This window comes from Haliotis rubra, unplaced genomic scaffold (assembly GCF_003918875.1).
Source record: "Haliotis rubra isolate DU_JTF1 unplaced genomic scaffold, ASM391887v1 Scf53, whole genome shotgun sequence".
In the NCBI taxonomy this organism is placed as follows: domain Eukaryota; kingdom Metazoa; phylum Mollusca; class Gastropoda; order Lepetellida; family Haliotidae; genus Haliotis; species Haliotis rubra.
This window is the reverse complement of record NW_025767224.1, coordinates 2753081-2775713: the sequence shown is the minus strand read 5'-3', so window position 1 is coordinate 2775713 and position 22633 is coordinate 2753081. Positions and strand designations below refer to the sequence as shown.

The window sequence follows — 22633 nt, the reverse complement described above, 5'->3', positions numbered from 1 at the left end:
CGGGTGGCCCAGTAGTCCATGGCGCCGCAATTCGCTCCACAGAGTTGCCCCCCCCTTGGGCACATCAGAAATCTGTGACCGTAAGCTTGCCTGGATGATGATTCTGGGTTTGTCTGCACCATACCGGTGCCAGTGGGTTTCAACAAAGTGGTGAATGTGTTACTCCTACATTGCAGCCACACGCCATGGAAACTGGACTGCTGTTTAACAGCGGCATTAAACCCAACTCGCTCACAGCTTATCACAGCTCACTGGTTTCGTATGTTCAGCGATACCTTACCTTTGTAACCAAAGACGTAAATATATTTTAAACATAATTCAAAGAAAAAAGGCGTTTTAGTCACAGTATCTTGATTTGTCTGTTTGTCATTTTAACTTCTTTGGAATGGTATGTGCAAATGTGTTGTCTTAAATTCTAACAGCGCCTTACCAAGCTAAAAGTTGAGAGTGAATGTTGATCAGCAACAGAGCAGCTATATCTCGGCATAGTCAGGTCTGGAACAAGCAAACCATGCAGTGGCCAACACATGTAGCATACGCTGTCATAGTCGGATGACACACAAACAGGTCACACGTACTCTTAATGAGTTTGTTTCTCCCATGAGGTATTTTGAACTTGGACGTGGGCCTGTACTCGGACCTGGTTACATATAGACATAGGCTCAGACTCAGGACCAGGCTCAAACTCAGACACAGACCCAAACCTGGACACAAACACAGGATCAGGCTCATACTCAGACACAGACCCAAACCTGGACCTAGACTCAGACCCGTACCTAGACCTAGACCCAGACTCGACCCCGAACCGAGCCAAGACCTAGATCTAGACCTTAACCAAGACCTTAACTCACGTTTGGACCCAGACCTAGACCCGGACCTGGACCTATATACACACACCGACCCGGACCTGGACCTATATACACACACCGACCCAGACCTAGACCCGGACCTGGACCTATATACATACACCGACCCAGACCTAGACCTGGACCTGGACCTATATACACACACCGACCCGGACCTGGACCTATATACACACACCGACCCAGACCTAGACCCGGACCTGGACCTATATACACACACCTACCCAGACCTAGACCCGGACCTGGACCTATATACACACACCGACCCGGACCTGGACCTATATACACACACCGACCCGGACCTGGACCTATATACACACACCTACCTAGACCCGGACCTGGACCTATATACACACACCGACCCAGACCTAGACCCGGACCTGGACCTATATACACACACCGACCCAGACCTAGACCCGGACCTGGACCTATATACACACACCGACCCGGACCTGGACCTATATACACACACCGACCCAGACCTAGACCCGGACCTGGACCTATATACACACACCGACCCAGACCTAGACCCGGACCTGGACCTATATACACACACCGACCCAGACCTAGACTTGGTCTCAAACCTGGACTTGGAATCCCTAAAGTAAACCTATTCTGATGTCTCAAACAATAACTACCCATGGTAGTTGTGTTGACAGATGTTGTCTTTCATTATCAAAAGAATTGTATAAAAAGGGTTCAGGTTCTATTTTTTTAGTCAAAATGACAGGAAGGAAGTCTAAACATCATCACCCAAAACAATGTTTAGAAATACAACCGGGGACGAATACGAAGGGTTTTGCTGTTGTATTCACATTTCATTGACCTATTTCACATTCCATAAAATAAATCTCATTTCAGATGGCAAATGTGCAAAATGTGCACTTGTAATCTATCCATAAATCGAAATTAATATTTTGCTTTCGTTTCATGCAATATAGCTAACGAAACTCCGTAAAATGAATCCCTCATATTTGAGGGTAAAGGAATTTGCAGTCAAAGGGAGGTCACTCTCAATCATCATCTTTTGCGACGATGGAAGAAGATTTGGATGAAGATGTTATTTTCGAGGTACTTATTATCATATTAAGAGATTTATTGTGGCGGCAGCTTGTGGTTTCGTGTATGATAATCGCGTACACTTTCTAGTTCACATGGATTATATATCGTGCATGAGAAAGACATTGCTGGGGACAACCATCCAAGTTGTCCTATTTTCGATCGCAATTGCTAAACACTCTACACACAAGCATGAAATGAGTGTCAGTTTCAACATAGTCAAATCCATAGCGAGAGCAGTTGGTACATTAGTCGTCTTTCTTCAGCAAATCCAGACCTGCATCCATGTTCTAAATCTTGATGATGCTTGTTGAAATGTTTTTAGCTTTATAATTGTAAAATAGTGCACTGATTATATGCTCTCTGGTTTAAAGGAGATTTGTACTTCGAATATGCCAAGTTAATATTAATACCTGTTTGCTGATAGTCGACATTGGTGATGTGTTCCTGATGTAAAGTCCTTCCTATTATTTAAATCCATGCATAATCCATGAATTTCTGAATCTGTATTCAATTTTAATCTGTTTGACATATGCTATCCATGATGCTTGATCAACCTTGTCAAGTCCATGTATGTAATGTTTCGTATGTCTGTTGTTACCCATTAAGAACTTAGTTCAGTAGGTAATACATGTAACACATTTTGAAACAAATGCAGTCTTTGTCCCACTGTCTCCTGGAACAGCTACATTACATGCAGTTTTCGGAGATACATTATTTTCTTGAAATATTTCATGTGTACTCTTTGAATTTGTTCAAAGCGTTGAAATCCCTAAATTTCTGCTCCATGTTAAAATAGGTAAAACCATACAATAAACTAGAGTTGATGCAACAGAGATTGGAAATCCACCACAATATAATGAAGTCGGAAAATATTGTGACACTTTTTCTGATTGCTGTGTATACTGTTGTGGCGTGAGTTCATACACCTTCTGATGTGAACATCACTCCTAAATATTTGTACTATTTGTGACCTATATCATGTCAAATCCTAAATAATAGTTTGCATGTTTTCAGAATTCTCCCCTGTACCAACACCTGAGGGAGGCAGGGGTGGAGGGCATAGATGCAGAACCAGTCCGAATCAGTGGGAAAAGCTGCCACCAAACAGATCAAGTGCAAGCACCTGTTGTATGTCATGTATAAAATCAGTACTTGTGCATTCTGTTGAGCATAGGCTTTGTTACCAGTAGGCTATTGCATTGAAGCAGTATGTTCTATTAATATTCACACATTTTAATAAGAATGTTCTCAGATTTCCCCATGTGTTATTCTGTGTTAATGCGTGATCAAAACTATTGATGATGTCAAATGGAGCACAATCAGAATGGTTGGTGTGTATCAAATATCTTGGCACTACATGTATTATTTATATATAGACATAAACACTGACATCCAAACATGTGTTTCAGCCCTCAGCAGTGTCCAGAGTGTCGAACATCTGCAAGAAGTGTTTCATCTTTCTTTCAACGCTCCTCCGTAAACACAACAATCAGACAGACACAGTGGTGAGTAGGGGGGCAGGTCCTGCCCTTGTAGGAAGTTGATTATCTTCCACCGTGACCTGTCCAGTGTTCACTCACTCATACATCTTCCTCCTTGACAGGTGGACCAGTACAGGCACCAGGTGTTGTCTACACTGCGGTCATCCAGAGTTCTTGTGGAGGATGACCAGGTATTCCTGCAGGACTTTGTCGAAGAGGAGCCACACCTACCTGATGGTCGACGCCTATCCACGACTCACAGGCTCTGGCTGAAACTCATGTAGGTACACTGTTGCTTGTATACCATGTGAGAACCTCTGGAACACCATATCTGCTTATTTGCAGTAAAGGCTGTCAAGTTGTTGTTGTTTAGTGATCTCTGTAGTGTGGTGGTGTTAACGTTGCATTCAATACTGTTGTGAATGGTTTTACGCTGCTTTTAATAATTTTCCAGCACTATCACAAAAAGGCACACCAGAAATGGGCTTCACACAATGTTCCCATGTGAGGAATCAAATCCAGGCCTTGGGCATGACAAGCCAACACTTTAACCACTAGGCTACCCCACTGCCCCACTTTTGAAGTTCCATGCATGCATGTGTTCAAGAGTAATGTATATATATAGAATGTAAGATAAGTGCATTGGGACCTGTATTGAGAACGAGAACATGTCATGGTAGGAGAGAGACAGCGAGTTTGAAGAATGAGTTGTTTCTTGCCTAACATGACGTCTTCGTGTTATCATAAGATAAAATGCTATCATAAGATTAAATAGGTATATAATACAATCAATGCTGGTTTTATACTGCTGGTACACTGAATGAGTGAGTGAGTTTGTTTTTACGCCGCTTTTAGCAATACTCCGGCAATATCTCCGTGGGGGACACCAGAAATGGGCTTCACACATTGTACCCATGTGGGGAATCGAACCCGTGTCTTCGCATGACGTGCCAACACTTTAACCACTAGGCTACCCCACCGCCCTTGGTACACTGAGATACAATGCCACAGTTTTAATATGGATGCCCAATTCAGACACAGGATACTAAATAGTAGTAAACCAGTCTATGTTTTATTCCCTTGGAGCCAAATGCCAGACAGGGTAACGATTGGTACCATAGTTTACCGTTTTCTCCTCTGATGTAACCAGGGATTGAACAACCAACCTTCTCTTCTCAGGACAGACAGTTGATCCATTAAACCATCGACTCAGGACAGACAGTTGATCCATTAAACCATCGACTCAGGACAGACAGTTGATCCATTAAACCATCGACTCAGGACAGACACTTGATCCATTAAACCATCGACTCAGGACAGACACTTGATCCATTAAACCATCGACTCAGGACAGACACTTGATCCATTAAACCATCGACACAGTTCTTATTAATACAGTAGTAATGAGTGATCTTATATGTTGGAAATGTAACTGTTCTGGCAGTTGGTACTCTAGAACCCACAAAAAAATCTATAAACGATCTATACATCATGTGTGTCATCTTGATCCTCCTGTTTGTAAGAAGCAGATGACTCAACTCTTTCTCAACATTGTCTTCTTTGGCAGATTCCCGTCAGTCCTTGTACCATGTATGGTAGCTTACATCGTAGCCCGTCTGACAGACAGTGGCTCCCCCTACAGTGGGACCTCTGACCTGGTAGCAGGAGCTGTGGCAATGTTGGGTGCAGTGTACGGAGCTGTGCAGGGGATGGAGTACAGAAAGCGGCGTCAGTACAACCGACTGTACAACACGTTCACACATTTCCTGGACACTTTCCTCAGTCTGGTGACTGTTTCACGCAAAAGTCTTCGGTTGATACAGGAAACGGAACTTGTTGCCAGAGGCTTCACCTTGTAAGTGCGGGATTTCACCAACTTCAAGTAATCTTTCTCTGTGGTGACTGGCCAGATGAAGAGAAAATATGTCACATTGCTTTGTTGTTCAGATCAATACGAGATAACATCTGTAGTGGAACAAGTTTTACAGACCGACAACTTCTCTATTGCTCTATGCGTCGATTCGGTGTAGATGCTAACACCATTTTCAAGCAAGTGATGTCAAACATCAACATCACATCCATTGCAATATAGGAGTTGTCAGTCCGTACAACCCAGATAGCATTCAGACGTTGGCCAAACATTGGCAATGGTTTTGCCAACGTTGGGTCAACGTCCGAATGCTATCTGGGAACTTGTTCCTCTTCATCATAGCCACTTCCGAATGCCACTTAACGATAGCATCTTCTGTTGGTCATCAGTAACCATCAAGTCGAGCACGTCATAGATATTTATGTATAGAATGTAAGCTTATACAATGTCAGCTGACCTGAGTTCAGTCACATGACCTTACATTGTGAACACTGTCCACTGTTTACTGGTATATTTGGAGATCTACTGATACCAAACATGTTCACAGCTTTAATGTCTTTAAATGTATGTAGTTGAATACATCCCTCAGGACATTAACACATGCACAAAACACATGATGCTGCTGCAACTGATGATGCAGGGGATTACTTTAATTAATTTAGAGGTGTGCATAAACTATGGACAGTGAACATTCCAGTAGCCATTCAGGCTGGTTCCATTTCAGGAGGGCAAGTTGATTCTTCTTTCAGAGTCAAAACATTCCAGTGATTTCGCCTGTCTAAATCATGTCATGGTTGATATAAGTTCTGTATGAGTTTGCATCTTGTTGCATCAGTTTTACCTGTTTACAATGCATGTTTAAATGGCAAGTGAATTCCGAGCTGAGAGCCAGCCACAAGAACAATAGTATGGGATCATCATAATGTGATTTTAAGAATCGTGATCTCCCGAGATGAACACTGTGGGGACATTAAATCTGACTGCCTGTTGTGTTGACTTCAGAGTGAGTCAGAAGACCGCAGTGTGTCAACTGGACAGGAAGCCGTCTGCTGCCACCAGGAGGCAGTGTCCTCAACTCCGCAGGTGTCTGTTTGCTACAGCCCGGACCACCACGCTGCTGCTTAGAGAGACCACACTCAAACTGATCCATAGGTAAGGGGTGCACTGATGTAGAACATTGCTTAAATGTTGCCGATATATGGAGAGAGAGTTGGTAGAACACTGCTGGAGAGTTGGCAAAACATAGCTAGGGAGTTCCCATAACATTGAAAGAGCATTGCCCAGAATTCTGCTGGAGTTGCCAGTGTGTTGGCAGAACATTGTCAGTGTTGCCTAACTCTGCTAGATTGCAAGAACATTGTTGGAGATTTGTCACAAAGTTGGTTTTACATTGTTGCCAAGTTGGTAGGACATTGTCTCAAAATTGGTAGGACAATAGGACAACATCACAAAGTTGGTTGGACTTCTTGATGGGCATTTTAGAGTTGGTAGGACATTGTTGCTGAGTTGGTAGGACATTGTCACAAAGTTGGTAGGGCATTGTCACAAAGTTTGTTGGACATTGCTACAAAAATGGGAGGACATTGTTGCTAAGTTGGTAGGACACTGTTGTCAAGTTGGTAGGACATTGTCACAAAGGTAGTAGGATATTGTTGCCAAGTTGGTTGGACATTGTCACCAAGTTGGTAGGGCATTGTCACAAGTTGGTTGGACATTGTCACAAAAATGGGAGGACATTGTTGCCAAGTTGGTAGGACATTGTCACAAAGGTAGTAGGACATTGTTGCCAAGTTGGTTGGACATTGTCACAAAGTTGGTAGGACATTGTCACAAAAATGGGAGGACATTGTTGCCAAGTTGGTAGGACACTGTTGTCGAGTTGGTAGGACACTGTTGTCGAGTTGGTAGGACATTGTTGCCAAATTGGTTGGACATTGTCACCAAGTTGGTTTGACATTGTCACAAAAATGGGAGGAACATTGTTGCTATGTTGGTAGGACATTGTCACAAAGTTGGTAGGACATTGTTGGTAGGACATTGTCACAAAGTTGGTAGGACATTGTTGTCAAGTTGGTAGGATATTGTCACCAAGTTGGTATGGCATTGTCTCAAGTTGGTTGGACATTGTCACCAAGTTGGTTGGACATTGTCACAAAAAATGGGAGAACATTGTTGCTATGTTGGTTGGTAGGACATTGTCACAAAGTTGGTAGGACATTGTTGTCAAGTTGGTAGGATATTGTCACCAAGTTGGTATGGCATTGTCTCAAGTTGGTTGGACATTGTCACCAAGTTGGTTGGACATTGTCACAAAAATGGGAGAACATTGTTGCTATGTTGGTAGGACATTGTCACAAAGTTGGTAGGACATTGTTGGTAGGGACATTGTCACAAAGGTAGTAAGACATTGTTGCCAAGTTGGTAGGGCATTGTCACAAACTTGGTTGGACATTGTCACAAAAATGGGAGGACATTGTTGTTAAGTTGGTTGGACATTGTCACAAATTTGGTAGGACATTGTCACAAAGTTGGTAGAATATTGTCACCGAGTTGGTATGGCATTGTCTCAAGTTGGTTGGACATTGTCACAAAAATGGGAGAACATTGTTGCTATGTTGTTAGGACATTGTCACAAAGTTGGTAGGACATTGTTGGTGAATTGGCAGGACATTGTTACAAAGGTAGTAGGACATTGGTGCCAAGTTGGTAGGACATTGTCACCAAGTTGGTAGGGCATTGTCACAAACTTGGTTGGACATTGTCACAAAAATGGGAGGACATTGTTGTTAAGTTGGTAGGACATTGTCACAAAGTTGGTAGGACATTGTTGCCAAGTTGGTAGGACATTGTTGCTAAGTTGGTAGGGCATTGTCACAAACTTGGTTGGTCATTGTCACAAAAATGGGAGAACATTGTTGTTAAGTTGGTAGGACATTGTCACAAAGTTGGTAGGACATTGTTGCTGAGTTGGTAGGACATTGTCACAAAGGCAACATTGTTGCAGAGCTGCCTGAATATTGATAGTGTGTTGGCAGAACATTTTTGGAGAGTTATTAGAACAAGTTTACAGAATTGACAGACAGACATCTCTATTTAGTGTTGTGGCCAAGAATAAACAAAACTAAATAAACAAACAGTATTTGCTGCTATGTGACTGACAGGCCGTTTGGTAAATAACCATCTATATAAATCTAATAGAAAGTGTGTTTGATAAAAATAGCCACTGACATTATAGTATTTACATTTGAATTAAATACATTGTACTTACTTTATGATTTGTGTATGCATTTCTAAAGATATTGTGGCTGCTCTCAAACATTTGTAAGTTTAGAATCTATTTAAAGTGTTTAAAGTAACAAGAAGAACAGATCTAGCAAATATTTCTTTCTTTTGGAAGCTGAGGCATCACAGATTAATGGGTCATAAAACTTGTCTTTTCTAGACCTGAATTACAACATGTATTTAAAATATTTTTATTTGAAATAAATAATATTTGAATAGTCTATATCTTTGTTCTTCCTAACATCCTGTATTTTTAAACACTGTAAACTTACATATCACATCCATATTGAAAATCCTTTTTATATTACTGAGCCATTTCTTTTGAAAATGTGATGAAATTTGGTATATATTTACTAAGTAAAGAGACTCATGACATTTATTGTGTAAGAACCCTGTTGCATGAGGATGACTCTGTCTGTCATTACAGATCACATGTGGAATGGATCCAAAGTCTTTCATAATTTATGAAAATATGTATCCAGATGATGTGATGTGGATGACCATATTTTACATGTTTCCTTCCAGACACCCCTTGATCCCAGAGATAGATTCCATCTCCCATTACCTGGCAGGGATCCCCCTGGAGGACTATGGACCATGTCTACAGTCCCCCCAAGATGAGGAGGACTCCAAACCATGTCTACAGTCTCCCCTAGATGAGGAGGACAGAGGTGATAAGGAGGACAGGATGCTGTACCACCTCACTGATGGGTACTCGGTGGCAGCTCTCAAGGTGGGTCATGTACCACCTCACTGATGGGTACTCGGTGGCAGCTCTCAAGGTGGGTCATGTACCACCTCACTGATGGGTACTCGGTGGCAGCTCTCAAGGTGGGTCATGTACCACCTCACTGATGGGTACTTGGTGGCAGCTCTCAAGGTGGGTCATGTACCACCTCACTGATGGGTACTTGGTGGCAGCTCTCAAGGTGGGTCATGTACCACCTCACTGATGGGTACTCAGTGGCAGCTCTCAAGGTGGGTCATGTACCACCTCACTGATGGGTACTCGGTGGCAGCTCTCAAGGTGGGTCATGTACCACCTCACTGATAGGTACTTGGTGGCAGCTCTCAAGGTGGGTCATGTACCACCTCACTGATAGGTACCGGTGGCAGCTCTTAAGGTGGGTCATGTACCACCTCACTGATGGGTACTTTCGGTGGCAGCTCTCAAGGTGGGTCATGTACCACCTCACTGATGGGTACTCGGTGGTAGCTCTCAAGGTGGGTCATGTACCACCTCACTGATAGGTACCGGTGGCAGCTCTTAAGGTGGGGTCATGTACCACCCTCACTGATGGGTACTTGGTGGCAGCCTCAAGGTGGGTCATGTACCACCCTCACTGATGGGTACTTGGTGGTGGCAGGTCTCAAGGTGGGTCATGTACCACCTGGCTGATGGGTACTCGGTGGTAGCTCTCAAGGTGGGTCATGTACCACCTCACTGATGGGTACTCGGTGGCAGCTCTCAAGGTGGGTCATGTACCACCTCACTGATGGGTACTCAGTGGCAGCTCTCAAGGTGGGTCATGTACCATCTTACAGTGGCAGCTGTCAAGGTGGGTCATGTACCATCTTACAGTGGCAGCTGTCAAGGTGGGTCATGTACCATCTTACAGTGGCAGCTCTCAAGGTGGGTCATGTACCATCTTACTGATGGGTACTCGGTGGCAGCTCTCAAGGTGGGTCATGTACCACCTCACTGATGGGTACTCAGTGGCAGCTCTCAAGGTGGGTCATGTACCATCTCACTGATGGGTACTCGGTGGCAGCTCTCAAGGTGGGTCATGTACCACCTCACTGATGGGTACTTGGTGGCAGCTCTCAAGGTGGGTCATGTACCACCTCACTGATGGGTACTCAGTGGCAGCTCTCAAGGTGGGTCATGTACCACCTCACTGATGGGTACTCGGTGGCAGCTCAAGGTGGGTCATGTACCACCTCACTGATGGGTACTCGGTGGCAGCTCTCAAGGTGGGTCATGTACCACCTCACTGATGGGTACTCGGTGGCAGCTCTCAAGGTGGGTCATGTACCACCTCACTGATGGGTACTTGGTGGCAGCTCTCAAGGTGGGTCATGTACCACCTCACTGATGGGTACTTGGTGACAGCTCTTAAGGTGGGTCATGTACCACCTCCTGAGTTGTCCTCAGTGGCAGCTCTCAAGGTGGGTCATGTACCACCTGACAGTAGCTGCTTTCAAGGTGGGTCATGTACCATCTTACAGTGGCAGCTCTCAATGTGGGTCATGTACCATCTTACAGTGGCAGCTCTCAAGGTGGGTCATGTACCATCTTACAGTGGCAGCTCTCAATGTGGGTCATGTACCACCTGACAGTGGAAGCTTTCAAGGTGGGTCATGTACCATCTTACAGTGGCAGCTCTCAAGGTGGGTCATGTACCACCTGACAGTGGCAGCTTTCAAGGTGGGTCATGTACCATCTTACAGTGGCAGCTCTCAAGGTGGGTCATGTACCATCTTACAGTGGCAGCTGTCAAGGTGGGTCATGTACCATCTTACAGTGGCTGCTTTCAAGGTGGGTCATGTACCATCTTACAGTGGCAGCTGTCAAGGTGGGTCATGTACCATCTTACAGTGGCAGCTCTCAAGGTGGGTCATGTACCATCTTACAGTGGCAGCTGTCAAGGTGGGTCATGTACCATCTTACAGTGGCAGCTGTCAAGGTGGGTCATGTACCATCTTACAGTGGCTGCTTTCAATGTGGGTCATGTACCATCTTACAGTGGCAGCTCTCAAGGTGGGTCATGTACCATCTTACAGTGGCAGCTGTCAAGGTGGGTCATGTACCATCTTACAGTGGCAGCTCTCAAGGTGGGTCATGTACCACCTGACAGTGGCTGCTTTCAAGGTGGGTCATGTACCATCTTACAGTGGCAGCTGTCAAGGTGGGTCATGTACCACCTGACAGTGGCAGCTTTCAAGGTGGGTCATGTACCATCTTACAGTGGCAGCTCTCAAGGTGGGTCATGTACCATCTTACAGTGGCAGCTCTCAAGGTGGGTCATGTACCATCTTACAGTGGCAGCTGTCAAGGTGGGTCATGTACCATCTTACAGTGGCTGCTCTCAAGGTGGGTCATGTACCATCTTACAGTGGCAGCTCTCAAGGGTGGTCATGTACCATCTTACAGTGGCAGCTGTCAAGGTGGGTCATGTACCATCTTACAGTGGCAGCTGTCAAGGTGGGTCATGTACCATCTTACAGTGGCTGCTTTCAATGTGGGTCATGTACCATCTTACAGTGGCAGCTCTCAAGGTGGGTCATGTACCATCTTACAGTGGCAGCTCTCAAGGTGGGTCATGTACCATCTTACAGTGGCTGCTTTCAATGTGGGTCATGTACCATCTTACAGTGGCAGCTCTCAAGGTGGGTCATGTACCATCTTACAGTGGCAGCTCTCAAGGTGGGTCATGTACCATCTTACAGTGGCAGCTCTCAAGGTGGGTCATGTACCATCTTACAGTGGCAGCTCTCAAGGTGGGTCATGTACCATCTTACAGTGGCAGCTGTCAAGGTGGGTCATGTACCATCTTATAGTGGCAGCTGTCAATGTGGGTCATGTCCCATCTTACAGTGGCAGCTCTCAAGGTTGGTCATGTACCACCTGACTGATGGGTACTCATTAGAATTTTTTCACAAAATCATCCCAGACAAGACGAATGTTCTTGCCGGAACACATTCCAGGTAATACAATAATGTCATAGAAGCTCCGGTCAATGTCTTGGATAGCTAAGAGCAAGAGTATCAGTGTCAAAGAGGATTGTGTTGAACAAATACATACGATTTTCATGTCTTCAGGTCAAATGTTTTAGCTTGGTTAATTATGTTTTTCTTTGAGCCACTTTGAGCTAGTCTTCCTTATAACACTAAACTGCGAAAATGTAGCCACTCACTCACTCACTCACTGTGTTCACCAGGCCATGACTGAACTATTCCACCTCCACCTGTCCGAGTTTGTCCGGAGATTGGCGCTGTGCTTCTCCCAGAACTCCCAGCGTACTGATGGAGGTATGTTACATGAATCTGTCTCACTCAATAGTTGGTTGGACATATTATGTCTGTACTCTTAGCTAAACTGAAAGAATAAACAGTTTTAGCATCATAATTATACCCCTCCTGTATTTTTTGGTTGACCTATATTTGTAAAAGTTGCTGTTGTTATTTTCCAGACAGAAACAATCCATTCGACACAGTTGATCTTACAAGTGACCTCCATAGGACTTTACAGACAGAAGAGTTGTCATTGCACCGTCTGTATGACTTCCATAGGAGCAGTCCACAGGGGAGACAACCCAAAGGCCGCTCTCCTCACAACAAGTGTTCCTCACAGACAGAAGAGTTCTACATAGCTGTGCACAGCCTTGACCTTCATCTACAAGCAACAATCACTAGGTGAGATATTTATCATTATTTTATCTTTTTTTCACAAAGAGATACAAACTGGGTTATGTGGCTAACTATGTTATTCTCCCCAGGGTCCGAGATCTAGCCAGTCAGCTTGAGTCTAGACTAGAAGATGTTCCAACCAATCAGGAAGGAGAATCTGAGCAGGCAGCCAATGAGAAGTGGCAGTCCTTAATGGCAGGTATAAAGGCGGAACTGGAAGCATGTAAAGGATGCTGGGACGAGGGAACGTCCCGTCTGGAGAAGGCCAGGAAGCAAGGTGCGTTTAGAATAAATAGATTCCAAGTGATTCTATCACATATGATTGGTTAAATGTTTCCATAAGACAAAACACATTGAGGACATGCCCATTAATGGACGACAGTTTTCCGATTGGCCAATGTAATGTATGCGTAACTCTCTAAAGTTAAAGTGGTCTCCCCTGATCTGATTTAATAGTCTGACGTATTGTATGACGTCATGTTATGATGCAGAAGTCAGCCTTTTCTCAGCCCTGGCAGATAGGGCAGACCAAAACAGATGGTAACTCAATCAAATATGATGTATTAAACTGTGTTGACTTTACCCCATTGTAAGTTCTTTCTGCTGCAGCTGTGGGTTCCATGGGTTCTCACGGCAACAACATGAAAGCCGATATTTCAACATGAAAGCCGATATTAAAATTGGGTTGCACTACTGCGCAGAACATGTCATTGATTTTGTTTTGTTCTCTTTTTTTTGGTATGTTAATGAATTAATAAGATGCCTCTGATATATTGGTAATATATTTGTTTTTGTAGATTTGATTTCAATACATTTTTGCACTTATGGAGTTATAAACATTAAAGCCTGTGTCCACACTCCACAACATGGATTTACACACGCTGTCTATTTCTCTGATACCCTCAAAACCACAAATAATAATGAAGTGAAATCTTTATTCATCATGGGTAGTGCCATGTCATAATCCAGTCTGACAAATATGAAAAAAAGATCAAATATCCTTCCTCTTAAAACCACTGTCTTGGTTATATTGTCTACCAGCTGTGGTCAGTTCCCCAGATCGATGCTCATGCTGTTGATCACAGGACTGTCTGGTCCAGACTCAATTATTTACAGACCACTGCCACAAAGCTGAAATATTGCTGAGTGCGGCGTTAAACAACCAACCAACCATTTGAGGATGGACAGACATAATTTGCTAAATATATTATTCCCATACAATAAGACATAAAGTTTCTGTTATGTTTGCAGTTCCAAAACTGGAGGTCCCCCCGGATCTAGTCTCAAAAAGTCCGGGATCCAGAGTAATTCCATTTGCTGAGATAGGAGACCCAATCATTGAGGATCAGGTACATATTGATATAGATTCGGTTACTGTGCAGCTGATAAAGGGAGATAACTATGTAATGCTCCAGTTGCCTCCCTTTACAGGACTATTCTTGATGAAAATTTGTGAGTACATGGGGTAACATACATTACACAAACCTTACGGGATCCCAGATGAAAACATGGGTCTCCAGCAGCCTATGTTCATTTAGAAACTAAATTGGTCAAGTGGTCAGTCTCTGTGACTTGGTTTTTATCCTGACACAGTCTAACATATTCCATAATGCATGGTTGTTGTGGTTGGACATCTATCCACAGTGTAACATAGTGTTATATTTGGGACAGTTGTCAACTATGTAACATAGTGTTATATTTGGGACAGTTGTCAACTATGTAACATAGTGTTATATTTGGGACAGTTGTCAACTATGTAACATAGTGTTATATTTGGGACAGTTGTCAGCTGTGTAACATAGTGTTATATTTGGGACAGTTGTCAACTATGTAACATAGTGTTATATTTGGGACAGTTGTCAGCTATGTAACATAGTGTTATGTTTGGGACAGTTGTCAACTATGTAACATGGTGTTATATTTGGGACAGTTGTCAACTATGTAACATAGTGTTATATTTGGGACAGCTGTCAACTATGTAACAGAGTTATATTTGGGACAGTTGTCAACGATGTAACATAGTGTTATATTTGGGACAGTTGTCAACGATGTAACATAGTGTTATTTTTGGGACAGTTGTCAACTATGTAACATAGTGTTATATTTGGGACAGTTGTCAACTATGTAACATGGTGTTATATTTGGGACAGTTGTCAACTATGTAACATGGTGTTATATTTGGGACAGTTGTCAACTATGTAACATGGTGTTATATTTGGGACAGTTGTCAACTATGTAACATGGTGTTATATTTGGGACAGTTGTCAGCTGTGTAACATAGTGTTATATTGTTATATTTGGGACAGTTGTCAACTATGTAACATAGTGTTATATTTGGGACAGTTGTCAACTATGTAACATAGTGTTATATTTGGGACAGCTGTCAACTATGTAACATGGTGTTATATTTGGGACAGTTGTCAATGATGTAACATGGTGTTATATTTTCGACAGTTGTCAGCGATGTAACATATAGAGAATCTCACCCAAGTGTCTTTTGATATCAAATATATCACCACAAGTTGATAAAGTTACAAATATCCAATGCTTGCCGAGGATATTTTTACTTTTATCAATGAGTGTTGATATATTTGATCTCAGAAGACATGAGGGTGAGATTCTATTTATCATCAAAAATCACTCTTCATTAGTTTTTAATGAAACATGGACATATCTGAACATGGTACTGCTTTTAGACTTGCAGTGCGGTGATGTCATAACATTGTGACATCATCAGGTTTTCGACGTCATAACATTGTGAGTCATGTAATTGATGATGTCAGGACATTGTACAAAAATCAACTGTCAAAACAATCGTTTGATCTCACACAAGCAATATCTCCTGTGGAACACAGTTTTGGATGATCAAGTGTTATATGTGGGACAGTTGTCAGTGATGAAACCCAATGTTACTAAGGATTATACTTTCTACAGCACTATTTGGGGGTTTAGTCCAATTCAGCATTCGAATAAGGCAGCAAAGACAGCGTTCAAACCTACTTAGCCACCATGGCTTCCAAAAGTCTGACAGCTGGCACACCTAGATCCCCCACTTGGTGTTCCCTGCAGACAAATGTAAATTAGCGTGTTTCCATGTCTGAAAACCTTTTAGACAGTGGTCAAACGAAGCAAATATGGAGTTACACTTTCTTTGTTATGTTCAAATTCTAGTAATTTCTTGTGGCTGAGCCCCATCCAAGCTTGCAACCCAAGACACCAAATTGCCAGTACACATAGTCATTGATATAATCTACCCAGTCAACAAGGGTTCTAAAATGGAAGTCTGACAACTGGACCAAATATACAGGTCACTGTAGTATAGTTAATAAACAAACACACAAAACAGACCTCATTGGTGACCCTCAATTGTTGTCATCTTCAGCAATATGGCTGCAGTACTGCTTAATGTATAGAAAGGAACTTGGAGACCATAGTAGACAAAAGTCATCAGGAGATGACACATGTAATCCACTTGGTTCCTTGCCATCAGATACCTTCAGTTGAATGAAGAAAAGAGCATAAAGTGCAGTATTTTTTAATATTCCTAATCATCAAAATTCACCACTATGCCAGTATAGCAAGTTTTCTAATGAAATATTCAACAATTTTAGAGTTCTGCTAGTGAAACAAGCACTCCCCTCTTTTAAATAAAATCTGTCCTGTCATCACAAAATAATTATTTAAAATGAGAATCCCAAATCATTGAAGGCACCCATTTACCACTAGAATGACATGTTTAGCAAGTTTCTTCTGGAAATATGCAATGGTTTTATACTTTCCCCTTTGGAAAGGATCACTATTCCTATTTAGAATCCAAAGCTGATGGCTATATCTGCCTGTTCTTCAAATCTGTGTAATAATATGTTGAACTGCAATACATTTTTCTAGTACTGTCTAGTGTTGTTGCGACCATACAGTCAGCAGCTGCTGGTTTGTGTGATACAAGCACTTGTAACAACACACACACTTGTTCACAGTCATCATAAATTACTTTTCAAAGAATGGGAGGATTAACATGTCTTTCTAAAGTTGTCAACGTCACTGATGAGTGTAGCCATCCCATAGTAAATCAAGCCAGCGTGTTCACAGCAGTTGAACATACCTTCTCTTGTGTATTCATACCCCCTCTTTTTGTACTCATTGTTGGCTGTTTCTGTCAGAGCCAGAAGAATATACCTTGATTCACACCGAAGGAACACCACAAACATTTCACTTTAAGAGGAACTTATTATCAATCATGCAAATGAATTTTGAAGAGAAGGAAACATTGGTCCCCTTGTGCTGGATTAAAAAGTGTAATCTGTTGTCGGAACCCTTAAGTTCTTCTTTAATGCTGAAGGCCGGTTAATGTAGTGTCAGTTATGACAGGAGGGATTAGTGGTGGAACAGTGTCAGTCAGTACGCTGTTTCGCTGATGACATATGGTACTGCAGTGTGAAATACTTGTTATTTAGATCCATGTATAAGGAGTGAGTGAGTTTTTTCGCCGTGTTTTAGCAATATTCCAGCAATATCACAGCGGGGGAGACCAGATATGGGCTTCACACATTGTGCACATGTTGGGAATCGAACCCAGGTGTTCGGCGTGACGAGCAAACGCTGTAACAACTAGGCTACCCCACTGCCCCCTTATAAGGATATTTTATATATAGAGATATATGTCACGGATATGCAAGCTCAATATCCTGTTCTTTGACATTTGGACCATTTTCATCCTTTTTCTAAATTATTTGAAACTTGAAATATGAAATCTAGGAAATGATTGAGAGAAGTGTGAATGCAAACTGATGTGTTGCCCACATAGGATAATGCAACATACCCCTGTAACCTACTGTACTACTTTTGAGCTTAAATACAAGACTGTAGATTACAGTAGTGTGACTTTAGGACAAACACTGAACTAACACTGCACAAAGTTGCAATATATTTAGAAATATTTTATCAACAAAAATACTGTGAAATTTGTTCTATTTTTTCTCCCACAAACCATGATTTGTTGTCTATAAAACTGAGAATCACAGAAACTGGCCATTGTTCGAATTGGTTTTTCATACACAGAAGTTTGACAAATTACTTTGAATAGGAACTTCAAAGTTAAACCAGTGGAGGAACAAATGTATTAGACATAGGGTTGACAGTTTTGTTTAATCCTGCACTCAGTTAGACATTAAATGTCAGACAGGACACCTGTGGGTGCGATCCTGAGACAAAGCAGCCTGTTTGCTGCTCTTCATCGCTCCTTCAAAATATCCTGACAGCTTTGGTTCTGTGGCCTGAAATTCAAGATTTAATGGCAGGCATTTAAATAGCGTGAGTCCTTCCTTCTGAATCAGGAGCATAATGGATGTAAACATATATACAGATCTGTTGTTAAGGTCTGTTGTTGCAGGTGTTTGAGGCATACACTGACCCCGATGAGGTCTCTTGTTGCAGATGTTCAAGGTGTATACCTACCCTGATGAGGTCTCTTGTTGCAGACGTTCAAGGTGTTCACCAACCCCGATGAGGTCTCTTGTTGCAGGTGTTCGGGGTGTTCACCTTCCCCGATGAGGTCTGTTGTTGCAGGTGTTTGAGGTTCACCTACCCTAATGAGGTCTCTTGTTGCAGGTGTTTGAGGCGTACACTGACCTCGATGAGGTTTCTTGTTGCAGGTGTTTGAGGCGTACACTGACCACGATGAGGTTTCTTGTTGCAGGTGTTTGAGGCGTACACTGACCTCGATGAGGTTTCTTGTTGCAGGTGTTTGAGGCGCACTACCCCGACCCCGGCGAGGTTTCTTGTTGCAGGTGTTTGAGGCGTTTGAGGCACACACTGACCACAAATGAGGTTTCTTGTTGCAGGTGTTTGAGGCGTACACTGACCTCGATGAGGTTTCTTGTTGCAGGTGTTTGAGGCGTACACTGACCTCGATGAGGTTTCTTGTTGCAGGTGTTTGAGGCGTACACTGACCTCGATGAGGTTTCTTGTTGCAGGTGTTTGAGGCGTACACTGACCCCGATGAGGTTTCTTGTTGCAGGTGTTTGAGGCGTACACTGACCCGATGAGGTTTCTTGTTGCAGGTGTTTGAGGCGTACACTGACCCCGATGAGGTTTCTTGTTGCAGGTGTTTGAGGCGTACACTGACCCCGATGAGGTGGAACCAGGGACCTGGAGCTGGGAGCCGATTCTGTCCCCGGAAGAGCGTGTGAGTATTACGGGGTAACTGAGCTCAGCACAAATTAATTGGGTCATGTTTTCAGCCAATATAGATATTTTGCCAAATTCTATTGGGTCTAACTGGGATTCTGTTAACAGCAGCACCTAACCCCAATTTATCATTTATTCGTTTCTTGATGAGTTCGGCTAACACACCTTGGACCAGATTGAGTCCTAGTGGTAATTGTTACCCCTACGTATATTAACCTGGTGATTGTACTTACATGTCGAAACCGCCTCTGTTGTGTAGTGTTTAGAGCGTCCGCCCGGAGAGCGGAAGGTCGCGGGGTTCGATCCCCGACCGCGTCATACCAAAAGACGTTAAAATATGGTACTTGTTGGTCCCTGCCTGGCGCTCGGCATTAATGGGTACAACAAGGACTGGTCGGCTCAGAGTCAGTATAATGTGTCTGAGTGGGGTATTCATGCTTCACTGCGGCATGGTATCTCAGTGGGCTAGAACTATAAAACCAGCTTAAGTCTGGGCTAGTACAAGCAGCCACACATACACATACACACGCATGCACGTCGTCATATGAGCGAAATATTCTCAAACACGACGATAAACCCAATTTCACCTCACCTCACTTACATGTCAATGTTATTAATAGGGTGTGAGTGAATCTTCTAGCTGCGGTCAGTTCATCATTGTAATCTGAGGATGTGGATTGTTGCTCATGATATGGATAACTGGTTTGCCTTGTCCAATGATGTTCAGGCTATTTTGTTATTACTGGAATATGGAAAAATGGAGACTACATAATAATATACCAAATCAGCCACTATTCAAAGAAAATCACATTTTCAAATGTATGTTGATGGAGATAACGCTTGTTATCATCATGCTACTGCTTCACATCATGTTACATTGTTTCAGGAAAAGAAAAAGCGCGAGAAACAAGAGGCACTACGTCTGCTGACAGAGCTCAAATCTGTCATTTCTGTCCGGGCCTACGATAGAGAGAAGAGGGAACAGATCGCACTGTCAAAAAATGGGTCAAGGAAAGAAAACTCTTTCAGGACATGATATGTCGGAAAATGCACCTCGAAGCATGATCCAGGGAGCTGAACAAAAGAGTTGTGACACTTCCAGTTTGTCTGGGAAGGATGAGTCACAGTCAGTCTGTGAAAGCACAGAGTCAAACAAGACTTCCAGAGTGTTTGAAAAGGGGGATAACTCTGATATGAGTAGAAACACCAGATCAAACTCTGACAGTAGCAATGATTGTGATGATACGGAAGACAGGGATAGTATGTTCAGTGAGTTGAGGAAGGGTGGGTATTCATTCTCTCAACAGGATGTTAGGGCTGAGTGTTTGAACTCTCCAACTGAGAGGCACCGACACCTGTGTGAGGGTGGTGTGCCTGAAAATCTCCCATCTGGTGACAGTCACAATAAGCCTGAAGCACTATCTGATGATGATCTGAGAAGGAATGAAGCACTATCTGATGATGATCGGAAAAAACCTGAAACCCCATCTGCGGGTGACAAGCAGATCAAGTCTGAAGCGCCACCTTGCAATGATGAACAGAGTATGTCTGAAGCTCCAACTGGTGGTGATTATGAACAATCCAGCACACCTCCATATTGCAAAGACTATGCTCCAGTAGAGAGAGAGAGGACATGAAGGAGAGGCTTGAGAGAATCCATGGAACCAATCTTGGTTTTACAGCCAATGTGGCTGCCATGGCTGCTGCTAGATCCGCATTGCTTCGACAAAGTGAGCAGACATTTGGTGACACCTTCGGAGACAGCAGTGAAGATGAGGAAGATGTTGTTGGATAGATGGCTACATCACTCATATCTTGGCTAAGACAATATGGAGGAGATCGGTTTCACAGATGACATGGGGACGTGCATGTTCTTCTTTGGCCTCAATACTTTATTTCTTGTTTTCAGGATTACCTGTTTTTCATGATAACCTGAATGTAAGACTACAAGAAGCAGGTCTGATTTGAAAGTGTATTAAAAAAATTATAAAAAGAATCATTTTCATTGACAAAGGAAAAGGTCAGTGGTAGGTTACTGACATAGTGGGAAACACTATGAGAGAACTTCAATCTCAGTGTCTTGCTCTTTCATAGTACCTTCTGTAAGTGGCATGGCATTTAGAAGCTGGTATGGTGTTCCTCTTCATCCATAATCATCACAACCTCTGTTGTAAGCTCTGTTTCAGTGTTGATTGGCAACATTGGATTGTCTCTCTGGATTGTCCCCACTCCCTTCAACTCATCAAGTGCAGATTTTAGTTGTACAAGCCAACCCTCACAAAATCCAACTCCAGCTGATATCAAGTTTAACCTAAAAACATATATATATTTTTTCTTTTGACATAGAAACAAAACTTCCTTTCTCAGTTGTGTCGTCTAGCATTATAGATAATAATAATAATAATAATGTGTCCATTTATAAAGCGCAACTCCACACCAGGTATGCTTATAGCGCTAACAATCAATAAGGTATTATTGAAGTCCATAGAACTTTTTGTAAAGAAAGGTTTTGAGATGACACTTAAAGTTTTCAAGGGTTGGAGACAGCTTAAGTTCATCAGGGAGGGAATTCCATTTGACTGATGCCATGTTCTGGTAAGACTTGCAGCCAAGTGATTTGAGGTTCCACTTTGGTACACAGAGCAGATTAGCCAAGGATGAACGCGGAGTTCTTGTTGGTATGTAAGGAGAGAGGAGTTCTTGAAGATACACAGGTGCAATACCATGAATGTACTGATAAGCAAGTGTAAGGATCTTATAGTCAATGCGAGCTTCAATAGGCAGCCAGTGAAGAGACATCAGGATGGGAGTGATTTGGCAGCGTTTTGGTTGGAGAGTAACTATGCAGGCAGCTGTGTTCTGGATTTGTTGGAGCTTTTGGATGGACTCTTGTGAAGCTGCAACCAACAAGCTGTTGCAATAGTCAAGTCGGTAGAGAATCAGTGTTCTCACCAGGGCAGCCGCAGCATCCTGTGACAGGAGATGTCTGATCTGTCCAATGTTATGGAGATGGAAGTAACATTTTCTGCACAGTTCCAGAATCTGTTTCTTCATGGATAGGTCAGGTTGGAGTAGGACGCCGAGATTTCTGACATGTAGAGAAGGCTGAATGACCATGTTTCCAACTTTCAACTCAACATGTTTTGATTTTACTAACATGTTTCTTGTGCCAACAATCATAACCTCTGTCTTGTATTCATTTAATTTTAGTTTGTTATTGAACATCCACGAACCAATATGGTCAATGGCATCTTCAGTTCTGGTCAAGTCAGAACTGTTGTCACAGCCCCAAGTAATACCATCAAACAACTGAGTATTGTCAGCATAAAGATGACGATTGGTAGCTTTCTCACAAAGCAGATCACCAAGTTCTCTGGTATACATAGAGAACAATACAGGACCGAGAACCGATCCCTGTGGTACACCACAAAGAATAATAGATTCCGCCGACTGAGCATTACGAACAGCAACAGATTGAG

The 22633-nt window shown here is 42.8% G+C and overlaps 2 protein-coding genes across 5 annotated transcripts; both read left to right on the top strand.

The window, feature by feature from the left end:
- The first annotated feature begins 1830 nt into the window (after positions 1-1830).
- LOC124252972 (vezatin-like) lies at positions 1831-21150 on the top strand. Of its 4 annotated transcripts, none has more exons than XM_046686678.1 (13): positions 1831-1934; positions 2940-3053; positions 3335-3430; positions 3529-3686; positions 4974-5261; positions 6279-6428; positions 9084-9291; positions 12500-12590; positions 12752-12974; positions 13058-13245; positions 14220-14317; positions 19072-19152; positions 20041-21150. In XM_046686678.1, exons 1-13 carry the CDS (start codon positions 1899-1901, stop codon positions 20188-20190), a joined length of 1881 nt encoding a protein of 626 aa, XP_046542634.1. In that variant the 5' UTR covers positions 1831-1898; the 3' UTR covers positions 20191-21150. The 4 variants fall into 4 exon arrangements, with proteins under 4 accessions (XP_046542634.1, XP_046542635.1, XP_046542637.1 ...); XM_046686679.1 differs by lacking the exons at positions 19072-19152; positions 20041-21150 and adding exons at positions 18576-18693; positions 18795-19019 and having other exon boundaries at positions 1899-1934; XM_046686681.1 differs by lacking the exon at positions 4974-5261 and having other exon boundaries at positions 1899-1934.
- On the top strand, positions 20192-21150 carry LOC124252973 (pre-mRNA-splicing factor CWC22 homolog). Its single transcript, XM_046686682.1, has 2 exons — positions 20192-20565; positions 20599-21150. Exons 1-2 carry the CDS (start codon positions 20192-20194, stop codon positions 20789-20791), a joined length of 567 nt encoding a protein of 188 aa, XP_046542638.1. The 3' UTR covers positions 20792-21150.
- Positions 21151-22633: the final 1483 nt, after the last annotated feature.